Source organism: Natrix helvetica (assembly GCF_964273705.1).
Source record: "Natrix helvetica genome assembly, chromosome: 2".
Lineage (NCBI taxonomy): Eukaryota > Metazoa > Chordata > Lepidosauria > Squamata > Natricidae > Natrix > Natrix helvetica.
The window spans coordinates 255355808-255371099 of record NC_138552.1 but is presented as its reverse complement, the minus strand read 5'-3'; the positions used below and the strand labels follow the sequence as shown (position 1 = coordinate 255371099).

General features: G+C 45.1%; 1 protein-coding gene across 3 annotated transcripts in view; it reads right to left on the bottom strand.

Annotated features, from left to right (window-relative positions):
• Positions 1-15292, bottom strand: part of NINL (ninein like) — a 46977-nt gene that overhangs the window by 24361 nt on the left and 7324 nt on the right. For 2 of the 3 annotated variants that reach the window (XM_081941391.1, XM_081941392.1), the window contains exons 3-8: positions 12360-12456; positions 10706-10881; positions 10031-10097; positions 7328-7521; positions 6289-6444; positions 4786-4953 (exon numbers count right to left, since the gene is read on the bottom strand). In XM_081941391.1, the coding sequence (XP_081797517.1) occupies positions 4786-4953; positions 6289-6444; positions 7328-7521; positions 10031-10097; positions 10706-10881; positions 12360-12456 (858 nt within the window). The remainder of the gene's footprint in view (positions 1-4785; positions 4954-6288; positions 6445-7327; positions 7522-10030; positions 10098-10705; positions 10882-12359; positions 12457-15292) is intronic. The other variant, XM_081941393.1, reaches the window with a different exon arrangement.

Genomic DNA, 15292 nt, shown 5'->3' with positions numbered 1-15292 from the left:
ATGGTGACTAACACCTTGAAGCGCACCCGGTAGGCCACAGGAAGCCAGTGCAGCTCGCGCAGGAGAGGTGTTATATGGGAGAACCTCGTTCTCCCCATAATTACCTGCGCGGCTGCATTCTGGACCAACTGCAGTCTCCGGGCGCACCTCAAGGGGAGCCCCATGTAGAGAGCATTGCAGTAGTCCAGGCGAGACGTCACCAGCGCGTGAGTGATTGTGCGCAGGGCCTCCCGGTCCAAAAGGGGTCGCAATTGGCGCACCAGGCGAACCTGGTGGAACGCCCCCCTCGCCACGGCTGCCACATGGTCATCCATAGCCAGCCGGGCATCTAGGAGGACGCCCAAATTGTGCACCCATTCCACCGGGGCTAATTGCTCGTCCCCGATGGCCAGAGATGGGATGTACTGGTTGAACCGGGAAGCCGGGAGCCACAGCCACTCTGTCTTGGAGGGGTTGAGCTTGAGCCTGTTGTCCCCCATCCAGACCCGCACGGCTTCCAGACACCGGGACATCACTTCGACGGCCTCGTTGGGGTGGTTTGGGGTGGAAATGTACATCTGCGTGTCGTCAGCGTACAGATGGTATCCCACCCCAAAACCACGGATGATCTCGCTCAGCGGCTTCATATATGTGTTGAACAGGAGAGGCGAGAGGACCGACCCCTGTGGGACCCCACAAGTAAGGGGCCTCGGGGTCGACCTCTGCTCCCCTGCCAACACACATTGCGTCCGGCCAGAGAGGTAGGAGCGGAACCACCGCAACACGGTGCCTCCGACCCCTAACCCCTCCAGACGGCGCAATAGGATACCATGGTCGATGGTATCGAAAGCCGCCGAGAGGTCTAATAGGACCAGGATAGAGGAACAGCCCCTATCCTTTGCCCTCCAGAGATCATCCACCAACGCGACCAAGGCTGTCTCCGTGCTGTGGTCGGGTCGGAAGCCGGACTGGCACGGGTCTAGATAATCAGATTCCTCCAGGTGACGCGGGGACTGCTGAGCCACCACACTCTCAACAACCTTCGCTAAAAAAGGAAGGTTGGAGACAGGACGATAATTTGCTAGCTCCTTTGGGTCCAGAGAAGGCTTCTTGAGCAGGGGCCTCACCACCGCCTCTTTCAAGGTGGCTGGTAAAAGGCCCTCACTCAACGAAGCGTTCACCAGTCCCAGTAGCCAGCCTCGTGAACCCTCCCAGGAAGCCAGTACAAGCCAGGAGGGACACGGGTCCAGTAAACATGTGGTGGCTCGCAGTCGCCCGCGCAACCTGTCCAAATCTTCGGTGACAACAGGGTCAAACTCCTCCCAGCGTGGTCTCTCCAGACTTGCCTCGGGCGCCCCCCCCCCCGGAGCACTGAAGGGGGTCCATCCCCTCCGGATCTGATCAATTTTATCCTGCAGGTATTCCCCAAATTCCTCTGCCCTGCCCTGCAATGGGGGATCCCACTGCCCCTGTGACAGAAGGGAGCGGGTCACCCGAAACAGGGCGGCAGGGCGGTTCTCTGCGGACGCAATAAGGGTGGCACAATATCGACGTTTGGCCACTCTTATTGCCACAAGGTAGGTCCTTAAGTAGGCTCTTACCTGTGTTCGGTCAGATTCGGAGCGGGAGGATCTCCACTTGCTCTCTAGGCGTCTCCTGTGGCATTTCATCGCCCTTAGCTCCCCGTTAAACCAGGGAGCCCGGGACGATCGTTGCCATCGGAGAGGCCGCAAAGGCGCAACCCGGTCTAAGGCTCCGGCAGCCGCATTATTCCATGCAGCTACCAGGTCCTCTGCCCGGGAGCGGGACAGGTCTGCAGGAGGTGGCCCAAGCTCCATCTGGAACCTATCTGGTTCCATAAGACGCCTGGGGCGGAACCATCTGGGACAATCTGGCTCCGCCTCCCCGCGGCGGGGGGTAGCGCCAGGGAAGTCCAGCTGGAGAAGTGAGTGATCTGACCATGACAGGGGCGTGATGACTAAGTCCCCTATTCCCAGATCACTCATCCACTGGTCGGAGACAAACACAAGGTCCAGTGTGTGGTCTCTCTCGTGTGTGGGGTCCCGAATTACTTGAGTCAGATCCATGGCTGTCATGGAAGCCATGAATTCCCGGGCTACCTCGGATGCTTCTCCCGTCGACGGCAGGTTGAAATCCCCCATCACTAATAGCTTGGGGGTTTCAACCGCCATCTCAGCGATCCGCTCGAGGAGTCCGGGCAGGGCCGTTGATGTATGGCGGGGAGCCAGGTATACTATCAACAGGCCCAACTGTCTCCCTGGGCCCCATTTCACGCCTAGAGACTCACACCCAGATATCTGCGACACAGTGAATTCTCTCGGTGCCAAATCTTCCCGAATAATTATCGCTACCCCACCGCCCCTACCATGGGCCCGTGGCTGGTGGAATACACGGTAACCTGGAGGGCACATTTCCCCGAGGGGCAACCCCCCCTCCGGGCCCAACCAGGTTTCCGTTATTCCTGCGAGGTCCGGCTCCCCCTCTGTGATCAAGTCACTAATGAGGGGGGCCTTGTTAACCACGGACCTCGCGTTACACAGCATCAGCCTAAGGCCCAGGCTCTGCCAATCCTGTCCACCTAGACTGCGGGGGTTGGTGCACATGACCGGGCGTGTCCAGCAGCCCCGGTCTCCCAACCGACTATACGTTCTTCTAATGTCCTCGCGCCCGCCCCTCCCTACGACCGTCGCTATTGCAGTGCCCCCTGCAGGAATGCTGTTTTCCCCCACCTCCCCCACTCCGCTCCCTTCCCTCCTGACCCCACCTGTTGGCCTGGCTATATCCACACCCCTAGGCTGAATAACCCTCCCCCCCACCCTGGAACCCCTTAAAATCTTTAAAAAACATTTTACTAAAAAACCCCTAATCCCCCGCTTCCTCCACCTCTCTGGGTTAATAAACCCTTCATCGAGGTGGGCCCTAGCCAGGGCAGGGGGGCATGCCTGCGAGAGAGGGGACCCTCGCGGTTAGAATGTTGGCATTAAATAAATATTAAAGAGTAACAGTCATTGGACTATTTAGTTAAGGGATTGGATTAAAGATTCAACCCAGAATGGATGAATTGTTTAGGAGCAGGAAAGGTATTAAACAAGACTAAAGGCTGGCAAGAAGTACAAACTGTTAAAGCTGTGATGTCAAAAAAATGTAGATTTGCATATTTGAAATAAAAGATAAGACTATTAAAGACATCATAATAATTATGATAGGAAAGTGATGGCAATGGGTTAAACAGATGAGCTTGTATGAACATGACCAGAGAAGAGATTATAGGTCAGTGATGGCGAACCTGTGGCACGCGGAGCCATTTGTCAGGGCATGCGAGGCACTTTCGGTTTGCTTGGAAGGTCATTTTGAGCGCTCCGGAGGCTTAAAACGACCCTCCGAGCAAACCAGAAGTCATTTTGCCTGCTTCGGAGGCTTCAGGGAAGCCTCCTGAAGGTCCCTGAAGCCTCCGGAGAGCTTCCGGGGGGTGAGGGAGGCTGTTTTCGCTCTCCCCATGCTTCTATAAAGCCTCTGGAGCCTGGGGAGGGCGAAAAAAGCATGCAAAAATGGGGGGGGTCAAGCCTGTAGTGCACGCATGTGCACTGGGGGGTCGCGCATTGCATTATGGGTGTGGCACACCTGCACACGACCCCCCTGCGCTTCCCCCCTTATGGCACGCGAGCCAAAAAAGGTTCACCATCGCTGTTATAGGTAGTCCTTGACTTATAATAGTTTGTTAGTGATCATTTGAAGTTACAATGGCATTACAAAAAATGACTTATGACCATTTTTTACAGTTACAACGGTTGCAGCATCCTGATGGTCACATGATCAAAATTCATGTGCTTGGCAACTGACACATACTGGTATTTGCATACTGGTATTTACACCGGTTGCAGTGTTCGCAGGTCATGTGATCCCATTTTGCAAATTTCTGACAAGGAAAGTCAATGGGGAAGCCAGATTCACTTAACAACTATTTTATTAACAATGATTCATTTAACAACTGTAGCAAGGAAAGTGGTAAAATGGGGCAAAATTCACTTAACAACTGTCTGACTTAGCAACAGAAAGTTTGGGCTCAATTATGTTCGTAAGTCAAGGACTACCTGTATTCCCCAGAATTTCTGGAGGTACTAAAATTAAATCACTTTCATACTAGTTTACTGTCTAAATTCATATATAGCAGGGGTGAAATTCAGCAGGTTCTGACAGGTTCTGGAGAACCAGTAGTGGAAATTTTGAGTAGTTCGGAGAACTCATAAATACCACCTCTGACTGGCCCCAGAGTGGGGTGGGAATGCAGATTTTGCAATATCCTTTCCCTGCCACGCCCACCAAGCCATGCCCACAGAACCGTTAGTAAAAAAAATTGAATTTCACCACTGATATATAGGTAGTCCTCAGCTAATTACCACTAGTTCAGTGACCAATCCAACTTACAACATTGCTGAACAAGTGGTATTCCAGTCCTCAAAGTTCTGCCTCCCCTAGCACCACTGTGGTCATATGACTGTGATTTGGGAAACCTGGCAACTGGCTCAGATGTCCTGCAGTCATGAGATCATCGTTTGTGATCTTCCTCGCCTGCTTCCTACAAGTAAAGTCAAGGGACCTTTGCAAGTTCATCAATCAGACTGAGTGGCTTGTCCTTCCTTTCTTTCCATGTCCAGTCAATGGCAGATACACTCCGTCCCAATCATATTTCCATCCGTTTTTCTTATCAATATATTAAATTCCTTATTATGAAAAGCATCATTCTAAGAATTTCCAGGAAAACTACCAAAGAAGAGCGGCAGATACCTTAAAAATCTCTTTGCAGTTTTCAATCCCTTCCCAAGCCCAGATGGAGACAACTTGCTCCACATTTGCAAAACCACTACCATCGTTAATGCTGGAGAAAAGATTCAAAGCCACTGAGTTGGATAAAAGAGATGGAGTTGCAGTTTGTTGTCCATTATCTTTCAAAATCTGCATGATGGAGGAATAAAACAGCGGTGGAGAGAGGAAAAGTAAGTGAGTCAGTTTAGATGAACGGGGAACAAACGTTTAGGAAAGAATTTTAAAACAACATGTAGTTATAGCAGACAGTCCTAAACTCATTATTTAGCAACAACATCTGGTTGACTTTGTCCAGAATGGGGAACCAGTTAAATGCTTGATGAGAGATAACCAGTGAATTCCAGGTTCATTGGAGAGATTAGGAACTTGGGGCGGAAACATATTAAAGGAAACTAATGGCAGTTCTGTAGAATTGTCACAAAAGTTGCAGAAATATCACCAGGAGTCAAGCCCAATTTGAAGGAATTTTTATTTTAAAAAATTAATTTGTAGAAACCCACTTGGACTCAGTAAGCACTGTTATCCTGTGTGAGGTGGTTTGGTGTTTGTTTTTTCCTTTTAAATCGGCTTTGGAAACCTGCTTTTTCTTAAGCAGAACACATAATCTGGAAATATTGGTTTGGTTTGGTTTGGTTTGGTTTGGTTTGGTTTGGTTTGGTTTGGTTTGGTTTGGTTTGGTTTGGTTTGGTTTGGTGGGTTGGGTTGGGTTGGGTTTAGTTTAGTTTAGTTTAGTTTAGTTAAGATTTCCAGCACCAGCAGGAGATATTCAACCACACACTTGGACAAAGGGCTAATGAGGCCACGAAAGTGGAGAAGATCAATAAATAAGCCATAATACATTTAATGACATACAGAGCAGCTTCTGCATCTATTAGATAAAATAAGTTAAGAGGAAGTCCAACAATTTTCTTATATTGACCAAAGCTTCCCCTGCAGGCTGCTGGACCCAAGCCACACACATGGGATTGCACCCAACACAGTCTTCTCTGACTCCGTCATGCTCTATAATTTATACCGCTTCCCCTTTCTCCAGGTTGATTCCTATTTCTGTATGTGCTTCTATTAGCAATAAAATTTCAAGCTCTGTCCCGCCTCTGGGCATAACACTTCAAAAAGTATGGGGAAAAATATGCCAAGGTTAAGGAAGACTGTTCTAGATCATTGTCTGTCTTGATTTTAGCTTAGCAAGATATGCAAACCCACCCATTATAATCTACTGTTACAGGTGAACCAGGGTTATTACAGCTTATTCCACAGACCTTGATTTAAAATACTATAGTAGTACTGTGTTTGAATCCAACCAATTCAAAACACAAGTTTTCTGCTAGATCTCAACCCTTATGTCATAAAAATCATAAGACCAGTCTGTATGAAAATGCAACAACTGGAAGCCTTTTGAACATTCAAATATTTTCCCTTTGGAACCAAGAATTTTATAAAGAAAATATTGCTCAGAATAATTACCTGATTAGAGTGTGATCTTTGCCTTTTGAATTTAAGTGGCGTGGAAGAAAAAGGACAAGGAATGCAGATGTGACTGAATAAGCCATGATGGAATTCCTTTAAGCTTACTCTGCCATCTCCATCACTATCCAATTTGTTAAATAATTCTTCAAGTTCCTATAGAAAAGATAAGATTTTTAAAGTGTTGTACCGCAAGCATTCGTTTAATTTAATTTAATTAATTTTGGAATTGAACAGCACATAAATCAATATTCTACAAGGTTTAGTTAATGCAACAAGCAGATTCTGGTACTCATAACCTGGATAGAATCTAATATGGATTAAACACCTAACTATCTCAAGCTGCAGTGGCTTGGCATATGAAAGTTCAAAGTGGGCTTTACCACCAAAGATATCCAGCATTGGTCTACTAGTTGGAAAATCTAACTTTCTCTGCATAGAATAAAAGAGAGAAAAGTCCTTGTTTTCTTCATTCACAGACAAAGACATTGTCTTCCCTCAACTGAAAAAAGTAGTAGTGTATTCTCTCCTACATGCAAGAAAGACTAAGATGTAAGACTTTCAGAGGGAAAGGCCATCCTTCTCCAAAGCACCATTCCATGATCTCAAAGTAGCTTTTTGCTAAAATAGGGACAATCCAGACTAAGGGCTTGAATCAGTTTCCCACTCCCAATGTAACCTAGATTCCAATCCTCATTTGACTATGAAAATGACTGGATGATCATAAATCATTGCTCTTCCTTCCAGCCTTTCCACTGTAGAAGGAAGCTGTGAGAATAAAATACAGGAGGGAAATAGCAGCTTGCAAACCGGCAAGATATAAATATAGCATATGTAAAGCTTCTTCAGATTTATTTAATATACTGATGTACTATTGGGAGGCAATAATTACAATTGCTAAAGCAGTGCAGAGAGAATACTTTATACAGCTGAGGCCTTGCCAAAATGCTGAATATTCCATATGAAGCCACCATTTTCACATTCAGCCATCAAGCAGACTTTCTGAGATGAGAATGTCCAAAAGTCAAGTTTAACCCACCTCTTTTTCCATCTCTTTGAGTCCAATGTTCTTACAAACAGCATCCAGCTCTTGTTTGTTGAGGTATCCATTATTTCCAATGCCAAGATCTTCCCAAGTAACCCTGATCTGATTTTCAGTTGTGTTCAAACATGAGGTAGACAATCCTTCTCTAGGATTGTCGGTGAGGTTATCCTCCCAGGTGCACATTTGACCTACAAAAGATTACTCTTACATTAGCAAGAGCTGTACTTCTAATTACTCTGTTGTTCTTATCAAAGACCACTTGTTATATAAATCCTCAAGCAGAAATCAAATTAAATTTATATTCTATTTTCAATTTTTCTCCAAACCCTTAATTTGGCATTTCTATTATCCATGGAAAATATTTTGCATTTTTATATTATATAACATAGATATTAGTTAAATACATTATTAAGTAGATACATCTTTCAGTTTTACTCAAACAATCAGAAACAGATTCTTTTATCTCCATCTCTTCCTGCTCCTATTTAATTCTAAATATGGATATAAGAGAAATCCACCAAGACATAGTAAACCAGTATCTACACTGAATCAAGGCTTTATTACAAAAATTTCCCTAATGTTTTTTTTTTATGTAAAATGAATGCTGTTAAGGTTGTTAAGGAGTTGGCTTTGTCCACCTTTGGAGAGATGCAGGTAGATGAAGGTGAATAGAAGATGGCTGCCCAGTATTTTGCCTTTCCTAAAGTGTCTCTGGAGCAATTCAGCATACATATTTTGTATTACATAACACTGCATCAGAGAAACAAAGGACATTAAAAGATTTACGAAAGAATATCAAAAATGCAAAGAAAGAATAGAGTTTCTCCGGGATTTTATGTGAAATAATTATGCCCACTAAATGAAGCCAAACTCAAAACTATTATATTAGAGGAAAATGTGGAAGATAATGATTGTAGATTTCCTTTTTATATACTAATTCAGGGGTCCCCAACCACCAGTCTGTGGCCCCCTATCAGGTCTTGAGCCTTTCAGAACTGGCCACAGAAGTGGTGGGAGAGCGCAGGCATGCGCGCACACATACCCACTTGTGCACACATGCTTGTCCACCTCTCCCACAGAACCATCCTCTTCCCTTCCGTCTGCCGGTCCACAAACTCTGTACTAATTCATTAGAAAAAACCCCATTTCAGAACGCTGCAAATGCAATTCAAATGTACGCCAATCTGTCTATCACTACCTTAATAATCCACCTTCCCAAGCTACATGTAAAATATAGATCCTATGATCTTTTCCCAGAGTCCAGAGGAAAATGGACTAATAAGTGTCAAGCTTGGCAATAGGGAAACTATTTCAGCCTGAGGGTTAGCCTACAGTGGGTGGGAACAGTGTCCAAAGTGAGTGAGAGAACATTCCTGCAGATGTGTGATTTTGGAGTTTACACACATCCTATACACAGTGAGACTTTAAACTGGCCCCCACTGACAAGGGAAGCTATTTTAAAGCCATGCTGTAGCACTTGTGGCAGTACTTAAGAAAATGGTTGAGGAAGAGGAGCTACTGTAATTTCTTTCTGAGATTTTTTCTTCTCTAAGAATATGAGTTCAGATGTGCAGAAAGGCTCTAAGATAAGAAAGAGAGCTTTCATATCACCAAGATGCAGTGACGTGCGGTGAGGGTTATGGCTGGGGAGGCTGGTGACGTCATCAGGAAGGCGGGGAATGGGACCACGTGTGCAGACCACGTGTGCAGACCACGTGGTCTCGTTCTCCGCCTTCCTGAGTGAACATTAAGGGGACCGCGGCGTAGCATTACTTCCTCCACCGGCACCAGTCCCTTTCACCCCGCTCAAGCCTTGCCGCCTGCAGCCACCGCCCGCCCTCGCTGCTCCTTTCGTTGCTTGCCCGCCCGCCTCTAAGGCACGCCAAAGCCTCCTTCGTCCCCCCCCAGCGCGCACCCTTTTTATTTCCCGCGACACCCCCCCCATTTCGGGAAAGCTTTCCCCATTGCCTGGGGGGTGAGGGGGGCAGCTCCTCTCCCCCCACTCCCTCCGTCCCTGCCTCTCTCCTCAGCCCCAAAGCTCCATCCGCGCGACTCACTTCCAAGGCGGTGGCTGCTCCATCCCGCTCCGGCTCTGGAAGCGACCGAAGATCAGGCTGTGTCGCTCGCTCGCTCGCCGGACTGCTTCGGCGCCATTCTGGCTACCTTCGTCCATCCGCGCCCGGGAGACGCGGAGGCAGAAATGTTGTCGGCCTCCCGATGACGAAAGCAAGCGACTGGTTCGTCATCCGGAGGCGCCGACAACATTTCTCCCTCCACGTCTCCCGGGCGCGGCCGGACGGATGTATATAATATTATATATATAGTATATAATATTATATATATAGTATATATTATATACTATTATTCCATGAAGAGAGGTGAGGCCCTGCCTCCCTTGCCTCTACTGACCGCACGTCACTGCCAAGATGGAAGATAGAGATCTATCTTAAACTAGCTTGGATTGCCTTCCATGGATTCAGTCTACAAGTTTACCTTATCCATTCTTATGGCTGGAGTTGAAGAGCAGAATTTGAATCAGAGAAGCTTTGTCTGCAAGGAATATACTCTGCCTTTCCAGTAGAACTTTACCCTGAGCTCATCTACTGAATTGGATGGCAAAAGTGGAAATTCAAGAAAAGAAGCAATAAAAAACATGTTTCCATGTTTGCTACACATTATTCTCTTGCTGAATCCCACCTTGGCCTTCAAAGGTCTGCTGCTGTTCTTCTTTTGAGTTTTCAGCCTGTTCATCTGATTTGAGACTCTAAAAAAGAGAACTGAATTTAACGTTCCATAGATTCAGTCCAATAGCCAGAATGAAAGGTAGAAAAACAAGAAAAGACAAAACAAGGGTGAAGATTGTGTAAAGCTGCCAATACAACTTCAAATTAACTATGCTTCCCACAGATATCTGACTTTTTCCAGTGGCTAACATAAGATGCAATTATAGAGCAATTGACAATGTGTTGGAGAAGTGACTCTCCTTGAGATTGAATGCTGTGATGGTCATTAAATGCAAGGACTAGTTGTAAATTTATTTTTCAGAACTATCATACTATCCAATGGTCACTGACAGAGCAATCATTAAGAAAGGACTATCTATATAACTCATTTTTATAGAAGCTGTCATATTAGGAAACATCAAATTTGACTCTAAAGAGCCATGCCTTTGCTACTGAATACCAGCCAGGTTTCGGGAATTCCTGAGCATCTGGAAGAAATCAGGATACAGAAGAATTCCAGAGACTGAGGTGGCTATTTCGTCAAGTCCAAGGCACAAATGTAACAAAAGGAACCATTACAACACAACATGAGTGATAGTAAAATGTAACACATCCATTTCAAATAGTTTGAAGATAGGTCTTTAAATACCTCCACACTCTCCAAAGAAGTTGAACGTCTGAGCTGACTTTTTACATTTATATTTCTCTGCTCCTCTTGTAAATATTTAGGGGTTTCCAACATGGCATTTTCAAGTTCTGGCCTTGTCTGGCAACTATACCCTTTGGCCTCAGTGATATACTTGAGCTCCGTCTCAGCTGGAATAACTAAATTGGAAATACTTTCAGTTCTAATACAAGCAGTAATATATGTCCCCTCCTCTGAACCTTCTTTTTGATCCCAAATAAAGTTTTTTAAAACATCACCAACAAATTATGCATTTAAAAACTTGAGCTGTTGAGGCCCACTATATGGTTGTAAGCTACTTATACATGCTATTTAATACTGGTAGTAGTCGCTGGAGGGGAGGGGGATTTCCCCCCCCCCTCGGACAAGCAGCTGGAAACAATACTGGTAGTAGTCAAAGTTTTCACTCGAAACATTCACTATGGAACTATGCCCAGAACTGGTGAGCACAATTGAGAGGATGTCGCAAGGTACATTTAAGAATTTAAAGCTAATCCACTCAGGAAACTTCCCAAAGCCATCTAATTCACTAAGGTAGAACAGAATGATAGGTAGGTTGGCATTTGGATCTGATCTAACATTTTTCTTTTCTTTCTTTTTTGCCAATTTTAGTACCATTGCCCCAATAATTGTTCAGTTTTTCCACTATTGGCATAACTCATTCACAGTTGCAGTTTCAAGGATTTCAACAGTACCCAGTTGATTTCTCAAATTATACTTCTTTTTTCTTTCAGGGGTAACTTGTAAGTTTACTTTCTTATATCTGTTATGCTAAAATAGTAGAAGACATAGAAAATAAATAAATGTTGAAATCAATAAATATACTGGTAACTGTTGTAATAGGACTGCAGAGACCCAGGTTCAGATCTCTATTCAACCATGGATCTCAGTGGATCATTATGTACTAATCTTTCATTATCAGTGTGATCTACCTGACAGGAGTTATTGTGAGATAAAATAGGAGAGACCCAGATAAGTTGCCCTGACATCCCAAAGAAAAGGTAGAATATACAAATAATTAGAAGGATATGCCATCAGTCCTCTTGATAATATCCCATTTACACACATAAACTTTGTATTACCTAACATATATGAAAGAACATAGAGGAAACCATTTAAACTTATTGTTCATGAACTTGAGAAATGTTTATCAACAAAATAACAGCTATTATGTTGTTATCTCTGGGAATTTCATTATAGAAAGACAACTGGTTTAAATGCACAAAAGCTTACTTTTTATCATTTCCTGAAATCAATCAGTACAGACAAACTCAATAAGTAATCTTTGCTAACTATGTTTCATTAGTAATCCATCAGGTAGCAAATCATAATAAGATACATCCATTGCTGGCTAATCTATAACACAGCCAAATTTAAAGCAGAAAATCCAAAACAAGATAGAAGGTAATATTTGTAGCTCAGGGTTAAATTGTGAGGTCCTTGGTGCTTTATGAGCTTGGTAGTTTTCTTGCAGGCGTTTGATTACTAAATTAAGTAAGTAGCCTAGCAGTGATTACCTAGTTTGGTAATGATAAGTCTGCAAGAAAACCACCAAACTCAGAGAGCACCAAGGATCCCACAATCCAAAACAATTTCATGCCCCTCATTATTCATTCACCTGGCTCCAGATAGCTGCTCTCATCATCTGAAAGGCCAAGACTGATAGTTGAAGACAATATGGTCACAAAACATTCCTTAAACTCTTCAAAATTAACCTAGTAAGAGATAGGAAGAAAAACATTGTTCAATTGTCTTGAGCAGAATGAAAACTCATTTTTTCTCACTGCTGTGAGACTAGGATGAAGCTGCCATAACCTAAAGATGAAGCAGGCACTTAAGCAGAGAGGTCAAAAAAAACAGGAATCCTGCCAGATCATCTCTTTGGGGAGGAAGATAAGAAAGAAACAAGTTAAGGAAACAAAAGAAAAAATGTCAACTGAAGCAGAAAAAGGAAGCTGGGCCTGAGCATATGGGGAACAAATCCCTTTGGGGATGTGAGAGAAATGTGTGTATGTGGGGGGGGGAGAGAAAGAGAGAGGGGGGGGAGGGAGGGAGGGAGGGAGGGAGAGAGAGAGAGAGAGAGGGGGGGGGAATATTATAACCACTAAATTTTTGCAGGCGCTTTACATTTGCTGGGTGAATTCATGTATTCCAAAAAGCTTCAAATCTTTGGTTGGAAATGATATATGTGTATCCTTAATTATTTCCCAACTGTTGACCAGGGTCATGTCTGCTCTAGGTGTACCCATCTGGAGAACCGAGTAGAATGTAAAGTGGGCTTACAAATCTCTGTGCTTTAATAGGCTGTAAGTCTGAGTGAGTGTGTTAGGGTTCTAAATACCATGCAGAAATAAATCATTGTCCAAGGCAAAACATCCTTTAAGGTGCAATTTATTCCGCAGGCATGTTAGCACGGCTATGGAAAATTTCAACTCTGGAAGTACATTCTCTAAGTTCAACCAGTTGAAAGTTCATGATCTCTCCCCACACCCACAAATCCATCACATGTTCCAATCATATTCTTCCATGCTGGCATGTACACCCATCTTCTTCCGGCCAGGTGTCGAGGTACTGAGACAAAAGATGACCTTGGCTTCTACAAAAGAATGTCAACAATCCATTCTACAATCCTACTCCTTTCTATTCCCCCCTCCCAACTACTACACTATTGAAACAGCATAGAAAATTATAAGAAAGTGTGGCAGGCCAAAGATCCAAAAAAGAATATAATTACAGGCCTGACAGGCGGCCTCTCCTCAAAAGAAAAACGTTTCCTGCAAAGAGAATAACATAAGAGTTAACATAACAAAATTAACCACCTCTTCTCCACCCAGGGGAACCCCTTGACTTCTCGGGAAACTTCCCATTCAACTGCTTTACTAACTTCTCCACTTTTAGGTTCCCACTGTTCACCCAATTAGCTTCAGACCAAGGGTAACCCTTCCAATGCACTAAGTACTGTAAGCAACCCCTATTCAGCCTGAAATCTACAATTTTTTCCACCTCAGATTGTGTTTCCCCTTCCATCACTAAAGGAGGAGATTGAGCTTGGGTGGATGCTCTTCTGTTAGACCCAATTACTGGTTTCAACAAGCTACAATGAAATTCTGGGTCAATTTCCCCTAGACTTCTGGGTAGACTGAGTTGAACTGTAACTGAGTTAACTATCTTCACTATTGGGAATGGACCTAGAAATTTTGGACCCAATTCCTTGCTAAGCATTTCTAATCTTATATATTTGGTAGATACAAAAACATTGTCCCCCACACGGTAGGGGTTTAGGAGTGAGCGACGTTGATCATCTTGCTTCTGGTAGGCTTCTGCCGCAACTGCTAGAGCCTTCTTCGTATTCTCCCATCCTTTCTTTAGCATGTCCATCCATTCACTCAAAGACATGAAAGAAGGAGGTTCTCTAGGCAACTCAGGCATGGCAACAACTTCCATGCCACTGGTAATCTGGAAACCCGCTAATCCTCTGCTGCTGTGGACCGCATCGTTGTACGCCACTTCGGCGAAGGGTAGCAAGTCCGACCAGTTGTCTCGCTGATAGTCCACAAAACACCGGATGTATTGTTCCACCACCGCATTGGCTCCCTCTGCTGCGCCGTTCATGCTGGGATGAACCTCTGAGCTCAATTCTTGTGTGGACCCAATGGATCTCAGGACCTCTCTCCAGAACTTGGTTGTGAACTAGACTCCGCGGTCTGAAATGATCCTCTTGGGTACTCCGTGCAGGCGATAAATGTGTTTCACAAACATTTTCGCTAATTCGTTTGCGGATGGCAATCCTGAGCAAGCAATGAAGTGTGCCTGCTTAGAAAACAAATCAATAACAGTCCAAATTACTTTATGCCCACTGCTGTCTGGGAGTTCCATGATGAAGTCCATTGCGACCTCTTCCCATGGCCGTTTAGGGCTCTCTGCTGCAGGTGCTGTAGGTTCTGGGCTCTTGGATCCAATCATCCATGGCTGGCCTTGTTCCTCCTCCGAGGCCTCCCCCTTGGTAGGACTCTTCGTCACCTGAAGTTGAGGATCCTCTTCCCGAGGTCGGTTGGGCATTTCCCCCTCCGAGGCCTCCCCCTTAGTTGGACTCTTTGTCACCTTAAGTTGGGGATCCTCCTCCGGAGATTGTTTGCCCTTTTTCTCTTCCGAGACCTCCCCCTTGGTAGGACACTTCGTCACTTTAAGTTGGGGATCCTCTTCCAGAGGCTGTTGGCCCAGATGACTTTTCTGTGCTGGCATCTGGGGCCCTCTCTTTATCACCATGGCGACTGGTACCCACATTTGTTCTTCAGCAATTCCCTCTTCCGAGGCCTCCCCCTTGGTAGGACTCTTCGTCACCATAAGTTGGGGATCCTCTTCCAGAGGTCGTTTAGGCTTTTCCCCCTCCGAGGCCTCCCCCTTAGTTGGACTCTTTGTCACCTTTAGTTGGGGATCCTCCTCCGGAGAATGTCTGCCCTTTTCCTCTTCCGAGGCCTCCCCCTTGGTAGGACACTTCCTCACCTTAAGTTGGGGATCCTCTTCCAGAGGTTGTTGGCCCAGATGACTCTT